Genomic DNA, 12,101 nt, shown 5'->3' with positions numbered 1-12,101 from the left:
GAGGAATTAAAGAGGAAAGAAAAGGAAAAGGAAAGTAAGGGAGGAAGATAAGGGATGGAGGGAGAGGAAGAGGAGAAAGGGAGAAACAAAGAGCTTAAATTCCACCTTACACACTACTTAAAATTAACTCACAATGAGTCCATACACCCATAAGAACTATAACTATCAAAGTTTTAAAATAAACTTTAATTTAAATTTACATGCCCTAAGCTTAGGTCAAAAAAATCTTATAAAACTCCAAAAAACATGAGCAATAAAAGAACAAACCATGTAAAACAAAACATCAGCAAAAGGTATTTCCAGGAAATTGAAAAGACAAAACAGGCATCTTTCCGATAGAGATGGAGTCTTATCCGACCCAGAAACCATCAACTTGGATATTTACCAATTCAATATGAAAATATTCTACAAAGACAGTCAGTCTCTCTCTCTCTCTCTCTCTCTCTCTCTCTCTCTCTCTCACACACACACACACACACACACACACACACACACACATGCACACCTCACATACACAATTACTCTTGGTTTAATTCAGTCACTGACTATAGAAGCAGCTGCCATGCCCCTAAGAAGATGGCTAAGCATTCAAACAACAAAAGATTACTAAAGACTAATGAGAGAAAGCTGTGAGAAGAACTGACTTAAGACATCTTAAAGGAATGCAGTGACCTTTCATGTATATGCAGTGAGAAAGGAACTCAACTGAGAGGCTCCAAGCTGAGGGGTTCTAACCACCTAACATTCTTTTAAGCTAGAAACATTTATTAAAATTCAGTTTTCAAGAAGAAAATGAGCCAAGGAAATCTCATTGAGAATGAATGATCTTTTCAACATATTGACTTCATAATACTTGGTACTCAGATGAAAAGGAAAACGGGGTTAGGAGACATTCATTCCCTGCCCCTTTCCCTCCCTTCTCCCTGCCTCTCTTTCTTCCTTCCTCCTCTCTCCCTCACTTCCTCCTCTTCCTGTCTTTTTCTTTCTCTTTCCTCTTTATTTCCTCTTCCTCCTTCTCCTAACCCCCATTTTCCTTTTTTTCTGAGTACCAAACATTCTGAGATCAATTTGTTGAAACCATCATTTATTCTCATTGAAATTTCCTTGACACATATTCTTCTTGAAAATTGGGTTGTAATATATGAGTTTCCAGCTTAAAGGAATGTCAGAGTGTCCTGACATAAAGGAATGGAAGAGCCTGGCCCAGCAGGCAGGTGAGTAGTTACAGGTGTCTGGGGAGAGGGAAGGCTGAAGAAATGGAGCTGGTGCAAGGGGGATAAGACATTTTGTATGATGTGTAATCATGAACACATTACAGTGTATATTGCCAAAACCCATTACCAAAACCAAATTACAGAGCCAAAGATGAACCTTAAAAAAGATGTGGTGTGACTTTAAAAAACTCATTTAGCAATTGTGGAATCTCAGGGTAGAAAGCAATGTGGGACAAGACCCCCCTGTGCTAAAAATGGGGAAAGTCACTTCACTTTGAGGATGAGGGAAGAGGGCTGAGATGTCAAGGATACAAGGCCAAAGTTGAAAGGTCTAGTTACTAAGGCATGCCCCACAGGGGTAAAGCTGGACCCTTCAGACACATCTATATATATATATATATATATATATATATATATATATATATATATACCAAAGGAAGCATATGAAGGACGTTGATTGAAGCCTGGGTTGGGTGGGAGATGACTGGAAATTCAGGTGAATCTAACATGATCTGTGGTGACCTACCTTTACTTCAGCAGGTAAGGTGAAGGTACTTACTGCCTGCTAAGCCTGACAACTTGGGTCCCCTGGCACCCATATGGGTAGAAAAATAGAACTCCCATGTCTTGTCCTCTGACCTCCACAGGTGCACTGTGGTGCATGCAGGTGCACACACACACACACACACACACACACACACACACACAGACACACAGACATGCTCACATAGAAATGTAAACCAAATTTAAATATCCTATGGCTGGTAGCTGGAGATGTAAGTATGAATTGACATTTAGCTTAATATATTTATAGACCACATATGCATAGGTTGCTCATAGATGCATGTGTATAGGTTTGCTTCCAGGCACATTCCTGAGGAGTCTGCTGAGAATCGAGAAACAGCAGCATGAGGAGCATGTGTAACACTGAGACCTTGTCTCTAATGTCATTCGCAATACTGAGACAGGGACTTCTTGGACAAATGATGGATTCTAAGTTCGAGACAGGAAAATGCAAGGGGATCATGCAGAGATGCCTGATGACGCCAGGAAGCAAAGAGGGGAACTTAAAACCCAGCAGTGCTGGTAGACACAAGGAATTCCAGATGTTGAGCCACCCATTGTGTGGTATTCCACTGTGGCCCTCACAACAGAGTAACATAGGCACTTTTGCCTAGTCTTCATAGAAAGAGGGACCTGGAAACTAACGCATCCTAAGCAGATCTTTCTCCCTTGAGTGTCCATGTAAGGAGTACATTCAGTAGAGTGTGGCGAAAGGAGGTCCCTCTTGCAAACTTGGGAACCCGGGAATTGAGCATGTGCTAACATCTGTCTTGGGAGGAATGAAAGAATGGAGGCGTGCCATCCCTGGGATCTAAAGGGAAACTCATGTCCAGGACAGAGGCAATAAGCATGGAGTTATTACCATGACTGACTTTGGGCACCCAATGGTAGTTCCAAAACAAGGACATCCAAGAAGAAGCATTTTGGCTTGGGATCCATGCCTTGAGCTAGCCACTCATGAGCTGTGTCTTACCGGGTAATCTTTGCCTTTCACAAAGGAAGGGGGATTCATAATGCCTTCTGGGGTTTGAAGTTGTTTTTTAAATATGGTTGTTTTATATGTTAAATATGGTTGTTTTAGCTACACCTAAAGCTCCAAGCATGCAGTAGGTGCTCAAGCAGTGAGGGCAACCACCCTGAAACAGCACTGAGATTAGCCAGGTGAGGCTCAGTAAACTGGCTCAAAGGCGTGTTTGTTCAATAAACAGAGGCAGGTGAAGGTCAGAGGCATGTGGGTGTACATGTGTAGAGGTCAGAATCAATGCTCAGCTGCTACCAGGTGTTTATTCCCATTGGACAGGCTAAGAATTGGTTGTGGCTTCCCACCAGTGCCCAGAGAAGGCATGGTAGAGCAGAGCTATGGTGTGGAGCATAAAACACAGAAAATGAGATTTATCAAATAATTCTCATTTTGACTCCAGTGGGGTGGCCCTTGGAAAGGTTCAGGTTCTTCCAACCTATACTTCCTTGTCTCCATGACAAGTGCTCTGGCCTTTGTGAATGGCAAGCACTGGTCTATATGCCAGTCCTTCTGCCCTTCTGCCCATTGCAGACACCACTAATCAACGGGGCTCAACTTCTTCTCTATTCAAACAGCTCCAAACATCCCTACCACAATAATCCAGGATGTACCACACAGGACCCAAGATAGCAGCCAAGATGAAAACAGCTTGCCAAGTTGTCCTTATCCCAGGCATTGGTTGTCTGAGCCTACTTGTCTTTGCTAGAAATAGAGTCATTATGCATCTCCCAAGGGGTCTCTCTCTCTCTCTCTCTCTCTCTCTCTCTCGTGAAGGAAGGGAGGAAAGAAAGAGAGATTCTGTCTCACTGTGTAGCCCTAGCTGGCCTTGGCCTTACAGAGACCTGCCTGCCTCTGTTTCTTAAGGGCTGGGGTTTAAAGACACGCATGACCATGCCTGGATATCACAGTTTCAGTTTAATCACAGCAAAAACAGAGAAGTCATTAATTAAGAAAGGTATTTTAATGTTAATGCCTGGCCTCCAGATATGGTCCAGCATATGTGTGTGTACATGCATAAAACACACACACACACACCACATATCACACACACACCACATATCACAATACAACACTACAAACTTTTAAAAAGCTAAAAGTTATGATTTGGATGTACCTGTTGTCTACAGTTTGTGATTTTGTTATTGAGGTGATCTGACTTCTAACAGATAAGGCCTGATGGGAAATTCTTGGTTAATTGAGGTTGTTCTCCAAGAAGAGGTTGGTGTAGGTCTTGTGGGGACTTATTTGGTTCCCCAGTTGCTTTCTGGCTGCCTGTCTTGCCTTGTGATCTTTCACATCTGTGAGTGCTCTGGCCATTGTGGTATTATCCACACTGAGGTTCTCACCAGAGCCAAGATGATGTCCTTGAAATGCCCTCCACCCCGACCTGAGAAGCCATTCTCAACATGTGGGTCATGACCTCTAGCTTCAAAACTATTTACAATATGATCCATAGCAGTAGAAAAATAGTTACGAAGTAACAACGCAATACTTTTATGGTGGGGTCACAACAACGTGGGGGCAGCAGCATGAGGAAGGCTGGGGAACACTGCCCTGGCACCTCCACAACTGTGAAGTGCATTAACTTTTTTTTCTTTTTAAAGTTTCTCAGCTGCTAGTATTTCGTTACAGAAATGGAAAACAAACAAATAAACTGAGCCTCAGAGAATTCAGGCAACTTGTGCAAGGTCATTGATCTTGACCATGAGAGAGCTCCAGACAGAACTCAGCTTCCCTCCGGAGAGATGATGGCCTCAGCACATTCTGTCTCCTTTACCTTACGTTTCTGGAAGTTTCTTGGGCCACGGCTAACTTGTGAGTTCCTGGGACACATCTGAACAAATGGCAGGCAATCACATAATCACTCTTCCCCAGCTCAACTTCCTCCTTCAGACTCTGACACCAGATGTGGTCCATAATGTTCCACTGGCTAAAACCTGAACTGCCATCACCTTAGCCCCAGAATGAGACATAGCAAGAGAGTGGGGAACAAAGATAGGACAGTAGAGGCTAGTGGGAGGGAGGAGCATGGGCTCTGGCTATGGTACATGGTTTCGAATTCATTTCATAGTCCATTTGCCTGACACACATTTCTTAGGAAATTTGTCTGACATCTCTGCCAGTTGGAATGCCCAGTGGAGGTACCAACACTCCCTGGCATCCGTAATAAGTAAAGTTACAATATGTCAACACGATCCCATGCTCTTTTAATGCATTACTTGTACTAACCTTCGTGACATTCCAGAGAGATTCTGGGGATGGCAATGATCCTAGGGACCACTGAAGTGAGAGATCTGGATTTGAAGCCAAAGCTCTTACTCTTGTTATGTTTCCCTGGATGAAAATATGTCTCCCCCATAGGGTTCTTGAAAGGACAAGCCAGTCAGTCAGCACACATCCAACAGCAGAGCTGGGAGCTTGTGAGAGGTGCCGGGCATAGCACCCAGCTCAGTGAGCTGCATGCCCCTGGATGAAGAGCAGAGCTGAACTTGAGGTATGAAGGGAGAGGAAAGACAAAGGTGACTGAATAGACTCAGGCCCCCTCAGTAGGAAAGCTGAGGAAACTAAAGCCAAAAGAAGTAGCCTGCCCATGAGAATCAGGGCTGATGTGGGCTTGAGGAGTTCGGCATCCCAAGAGTAAGGATAGGTGGCCCCAGTGTCTATGACCAACAGGAAAGGACATAGGTGGGTCTCGTGACCCAAAAGAGAGGTTCTAGTGTCAGTGACACCCCAACCCATGTTCAATATTCTCAATTCAGGATTTAAGAGACGCATTGGAAGCCCCCTGGAGAGAGCACCCAGCCTCCCTATGTCACCCACACACTGACCAATGGCATTGGTTGGCATCTGTATTTGCCAACATAGCTCATGACTCCTTGAGTAAATAGCCTGGTTGGGGAAAGGCCAGCCAAAAGACTTCTCTGAAAACTGATCACTGTTGTCTTTGGCTTGGCATGACCTTGCCAGTGCCAGGCAAGGCCTGTGCCCAGTCTTTCTGAACATGAGATTCCAAAGAGCACTGCTGTTGTGGGCCATGAAAAAAGATTCCTGGGAGCTCCTGGCATGACTTACAGGGTGCTCAGCCTGTGAAAGATTCTCCTCTACCCAGTAATTGTTACCAGTTATTTAACCTTGAGAAGGGGCCTTGTAAATCTTGTAACTTTCAGGAGTTTCCTGAGCTGTGAGTTCTCTGTTGACTTCCCAAGTCTTTCATGATTCTCTCCACCAGGCTGACCCTCACATCATCCACAATGGTACTGGCTTTAGAGATATGGAGAGTACTAGAGTTACAGGTTCATTTAGGCATCTACATACATTTTTATGGGCAGCCAGGGAGCTGAACTGCATGCAGTGGGAACAAATCCCCCCCCCCAAGAGAGCCCCTGGGATTGGTAATAATGTCATGAACTATGGATGTAGCATTTGAGCACCAGTGGATATCCCAGGATGTGGAAGATACCAGGAATGGGGAATATCTGCTAAGAAAAACCGTAGGAAATGAACAAAGTCCACCAGGAGACAGGCTGTGTGGGCTGCAAACACCAGCCTGTGGAAGCTAGGTGGCTCAGGCCTGCTGGAGTGCACACCATGATATCACACACCTGACTCTGCTTTCCCAGTGCCGGGATTAAAGGAGCACACCAGTATACTTGGCTAACTATGAAAAATATTTAATCTACAAATCAAGATAAGATAAATCCTTGGCAATAAAGTCCAAAATTGGCTTACAAAATAGAAATCTTGAAAGGAGCAACAATTATTAACAAAACTGGACTGCCCAAACTTCGAGGCATGACCTCTAACCTTTCTTATTTCCATGGGAGCGGCGCCCTTCATCCTTGGTTGAAAGTGATGCTGCTGTCAGTCAAGCACGGGGCTCTGGGCTCAGCTTGGGGCTGGGGACTCAGGGCTCTAGGCTCAGGGTTTGGGGCACAGAGCTCTGCACTTGAGGCCCAGGACTCAGGGCTCATGGTGGGTATTCACAGAGGTACATTCCCTTGGACCCTGTGGTTGGTGCAGAGACAAACATATACTCCTGTCCTCAGTCCTCTGAGGGACTGAAAGAAACTGTGAGGCCATACACACACACACACACACACACACACACACACACACACACACACAAATTTTCCCTTTGCTTTTAGCCTGTGAGATCCATGAGATCGCGTCAGCTAAGGCTCTGGCAGGCTCTTTCTCCCCACTGTAATAGAAGTACTATGGAATGAGAGGAGAAGGAGAAGAAAGAGAGTGACTGACTGGAGACCCTGCAGCCTTTCCACTCCTTGGGAGTCCTATTTATAAATTAAAAAAAAACAAACACAAATAGTATTTCTTTGATGTGTGTCTTCTGCAACAAAAGTGATCCGGAGAATAAACGCGTGGGTGAGAGGAAGAGAGCTGGACTTCAGGAGGGAAATGGCTGCAAGGCAGCTCACTCCATCTCCAGCCCTTCCCAGTTTCCTTCTTTAAAGACGAGACATTGCTAAGGTATAGAGCTCAGTGGCAGAGCCCTTGACCAGCATGCATAAGGTCTTGGGTTCAACACCTGGTGACAACAGAAAAACCCAACTAAAACCAAAACTGGGTCAAGTCAATCTCATAAAGAAGGGAGATCGTAGCAGTCTGTTCAATGAGTCACTGGGAGGCCTGAGATAAGCCAGGGAACGTCCTTGGACAGTCACACATTCATTCATGCATCTCTGTTTCCCCCACCCTTGCCTGCTTCTTCCCCTCCTGGTGCCAAGGCACCTGGCTCCTCATAGAGTCCATGCCACGGTGCTTATCAATGACACCAATGAGTCCCCTGCCAGATGGCACAGGGCAACCACGAACCCTGATGCAACTCCAGCCACACTTTGATATTAAAAATAAAACTTCAGGGGACAGAATGCAATGCCGAGTTAATTTGCAGAATTGCTGTGTTTACCCTCACTTTCTATAAAGCTTCCCATTGGTTGATGCTTGGGGGGTGGGGACCACCAAATGGTGAAGGCCACTGCCCCCCTCCTCTAACCATTAACCAGCAAGACACCAGCAAACAAGATTTAGTGGAGAGTCTCCCAGAAGCCTTACTGTACGTGTGCTAGGATCCCAGGCAGCAAAGCAGAGCCAGAAGGAACAGCTGGAGCCCACAGCAGACGTGAGTCACCCCTGACCTCAGAGTACTCTGTGCCTCTTGCTCCTACTAGGGTCCCTGCCTTTACATCTGCTGCACTCCAGAACACAGCAGTGCTTGCTTGCTTGAGATTTTTAATAGAGGAACATGAGGGTAGCTAGCTGTGGCATGAGGCGACCATGTGGAGGACTTCTCGGATCCCATAGTCTGTGGTTCAGCCACTTGGGTTTCTTACCTTGTGGTTCACCTGCGCATCTTACCTTGCAGGAGAGCTAGGGCTATGCTTTATTGCCACCTGTTGCCTGGTGCCTTAGCATCCAGGAATGAGAGGGAATCTCAGAGCTGGGATGGATTAGTGCCAGGTAGCACACTATTGGGTAGGGTTGTAGTGCACAGGTGGTATACGCAGGGACCCTTGAAAGAGTGCCCACACCCCATGCCATAGTAACTCAGGAATGTGTAGTGGGGGAGGGGTGATACAGCTGGAAGAAGAATGGCCTGCTTCTCTCCGCATCATACCACGTGCCATGATGCCTAAATCCCCGCCTGATCCAAGGCACTTCAGAGAGGTATGGCAAGGAAGATATTACTAGAAAGAAACACATGACCCTTAGTCTTTTTTTTTTTTTTGTAGGCTGGCCTTAAAGAGCCACCTTGCAGGCCATGTGGTTTTCAGTAGACAAAGCAAGAGGTGTGACTCTGAGGGTGCACACCCCGCTCTACACGGAAGGTCTACGTCACCCAGCTCTGGTGTCCCATCTCTACAGTGAGGTGCGGGATGACTGGTGAAGTGAGTCTACGTAAATCATGCACTTAGGACAGCCCCACCAGGCATTCAGAACCGTCCTCTGAGGCAGGGGGATTTACTCTCCAGCCTGTAGGTTTGATACAGGGAGAGTGAGGCACACAGTTGCACCCAGAAACAGCAGGAAGAGAAAAAAGGCCCAGCCAACTGTTGACTGGGGTATGACCTTCCCCAAAGGGGATTCAGAGACAGGTATGGCCCAGTGTTGAAACCAAGATGAAACCAACAAGGACGAGGGCAGAGAGAAGGGGAGAAGAAAGGCCTCCTGGGACAGTAACCAAGCACCTGAGTCTCAAAGGCCAAGGGGGAATGAGCCAGAGGAGAAAAGGAAGGGATAGACCCAGAGGGGAGCCCCATGGGGTAGTCAGAGGAGGGCCATCTTTACCTCCAGGTCTCAGGCCAGGACAGAGCTCAGCAAACACTGAGGGGTTGTAGTGACCTGACCTGCCCTGCCTGCCCTGCCCTGCCCTGTCTCCTCTGGCTCCTGCTCTGCCCTAACCTCTGACCTGGCTTGCAACAGAGTAAGAACAGTGGGGTGGAGGGGTAGAGGGGTGGAGGGGTGGAGGAGGGAGACCTGTGACGCTCAGCCATGCTGCAGTCCAGCAGATGGTGATCAGTCCAACGTAAGAAGGACTGGGTCCTGAGGACCTCTATCCCCCCGCCCCGCATCAGTGAGGGTGAGTCTCACAGGGCTCCTGGGGAACTCCTGTAAACTCAGCTCCTGCACAGCAGTCTCCCATCCCGATCTCACGTCAGTCACAGATGCTGTCTTCCTGGATTGAGTAACTCCCAAAACATTGATGTCTAATTTTTATGATTCATGGCTCTTTTTTTTTTTTTTGGTCTGAAAAATTCATACAGGGATGTGTGCTCTGACCAAATCTGCTCACCATTGCCTCTCCTCCCATCCAACTCTCCTATGTCCTACATCCTTCCCAACTTCATGTGCTCTTAAAAAAAAAAAAAAAAAAAAAGATACTGGGGCTGCTTCATGTAGCCAATATGTGCACAGGAGTAGGGCCATCTTCTGAAGCACGGCTAGTCTCTCAGGAGTGGCATTACTAAAGAGAACTGATTCTCTCTCCCAGACGCCATCAATGGAGAGCCTAGTGTGACTCTTAAGCCTACCTTATCAGCAAAGCTTCTATTTTGGCCATAGGCAGTGATTAACACAGAGCCCATCAACAAGTCAACATCAAGGCTATTATTAAAAATCACATAGAATGTAAAAAGGTGGGTTTGCACAGTAAAAATCCCAATGGCCCCCAAATTGCCAATTGTCTGCACACTGCCCTTTGGTGGCTTACTTTATCCCTCCATCAGACTCCAGTTGATGTCCAGTGACTTTTCATTCTGATCTGGAATCCAAAGGAAACCAATTTTTCGGAGTTTAGTAATGTACAAACTGAGTGTGGTTTAGCAAGCCCTCAGCTTTGAGGGTAAGCTTAGTCGGTTATAGATCCTTGGCTGACCGTATCTGTCTGTCTGCTTGTTTTTCTCACATGTTGAATTGTATTGGTACCTTAACCTATCTGAGTTTCTGGCTGCCTACAGACAAGTTAATGAAGTCTACTTCGAGGTTTTTATTTTTAAACTTGCAAGAGAATATAGGCAAAATGCTCGGGTGGTGTGTTAGGCACTTAGCAAGCACACTGAGTAAAACACTTCTCCGAATGAGGATCCAGAAGCCCAGGGCTCTGGTATGATTGCCTGGGTCACAGACAATGAGAAGGAAGGGTGGGGACAAAATGGGCCTTTCATTCTCAGCACCATGTGCCCCTGACTGTGTGACTGTCATAACACCTAACTAGCACTGTTGACTTGACAGGGCCTGGTCAACCAGAACAATGTCACTCGCCCTGTATACCTGTCTCTTCTGGCTCTGCACCAGTGGCCTCTGGACCGCCCAGGCCGTCACTGATGAGGATTCAAGTTCTCACCGAGACCTGGCTCCCACCAATGTTGACTTTGCCTTCAACTTGTACAAACGCCTAGTGGCCCTGAATTCCGACAAGAATACCTTAATCTCCCCAGTGAGCATTTCCATGGCCCTGGCCATGCTGTCCCTAAGCACCAGGGACTCCACCCAGTTTCTCGAGAACCTGGGCTTCAACCTCACAAAGATGGCTGAAGCTGAGATCCACCAGGGTTTCCAGTACCTCAATTCCCTTCTCCAGCAGTCTGACACTGGCTTGGAGATACACATGGGCAATGCCATGTTCCTCCTCCAGAACCTGAAGCTGAAAGACTCATTCTTAGCAGACACCAAACACTATTATGAGTCAGAGGCCTTGACCATCCCTTCCAAGGACTGGTCTAAAGCCAGCCAACAGATCAACGATCATGTCAAGAATAAGACACAGGGGAAAATTGAACTTGTGGTCTCAGACCTGGATAGTTCAGCCACCCTCATCCTGGTCAACTACATCTTCCTCAAAGGTATTGTTCTCCTCTCCTTACCATTCTAAGTTCCACTCTACTATGTATCTCTCTAGAGCCCCCAAAGCCATCCCACTTGAAATGGTCTAGAGCTCTCAGCCGTCTCTGACCAGGTCCTGCCCCCTAACAAATGCCAGTCTCTACCAGGTTGGAACTAGGATATCCACAGTGCTGTTCTTGAACACTTCTTGAAAGAGTTGCTAAAATTATAGATTCCATAACTCATGACTAGCCTCCTAGAACAAAAACTCTACAGGAGAGCCCAGAAGGTGTCACCACTGTGTGCCCCTCCACCAAGCGAATGTTGCTTTGGAGGCGCCTCATCCTGGAGAATCAGATCTGTAATTCCCTCATCCTGGAGAATCAGATCTGTAATTCCCTCATCCTGGAGAATCAGATCTGTAATTCCCTCATCCTGGAGAATCAGATCTGTAATTCTTGTACAGCACAGATTCTCAGGGGAAGGTGATGCTCCCACTTTCCCAGGCAACCTTGGGGAACAGTTTTTTATGTCACAGTGAGGGGTGAGAAAGGGTGACCTAGTGGTGTGGACAGGAAGGCTGCCGAACATGTCACTCACAATGCTAATCACAATATGCATAAACACAAATACCCATACACACACTCAGGAAACCCATATGTACACACAAACAAACATATGCAGAGAACACACACATATACACAAACTCACACAGTTCCCCCCCCCATGGTGCCATCCTCCCTAAATATTCAGAGAATCAAGATTGAAAGCCATGGTCTATAATTTCTACTTTTTCTATCTTCTCTAGAGTTGTGTTTCAGTTCTTTTCTTCCTCTAAGATCTTAGTACACAGCAAACATACACCATGCACAAATGCACAAACATACCCACAAACACACACATGCACATGTACCAAAAAACAAACATAGCACACACACACACACACACACACACACACACAC

At 46.4% G+C, this 12,101-nt stretch overlaps 1 protein-coding gene across 1 annotated transcript in view; it reads left to right on the top strand.

The window, feature by feature from the left end:
• The first annotated feature begins 7,757 nt into the window (after positions 1-7,757).
• Serpina6 (serpin family A member 6) overlaps positions 7,758-12,101 on the top strand; it is an 11,078-nt gene continuing 6,734 nt past the window's right edge. Inside the window, exons 1-2 of the mRNA XM_021202626.2 lie at positions 7,758-7,939; positions 10,549-11,159. Of these exons, the coding sequence (XP_021058285.1) occupies positions 10,568-11,159 (592 nt within the window). The 5' untranslated portion in view covers positions 7,758-7,939; positions 10,549-10,567. The remainder of the gene's footprint in view (positions 7,940-10,548; positions 11,160-12,101) is intronic.

The sequence above is a fragment of the Mus pahari genome, chromosome 7 (assembly GCF_900095145.1).
Source record: "Mus pahari chromosome 7, PAHARI_EIJ_v1.1, whole genome shotgun sequence".
NCBI classification, from domain to species: Eukaryota; Metazoa; Chordata; class Mammalia; order Rodentia; family Muridae; genus Mus; species Mus pahari.
This window is presented reverse-complemented; position numbering and strand designations above follow the sequence as displayed.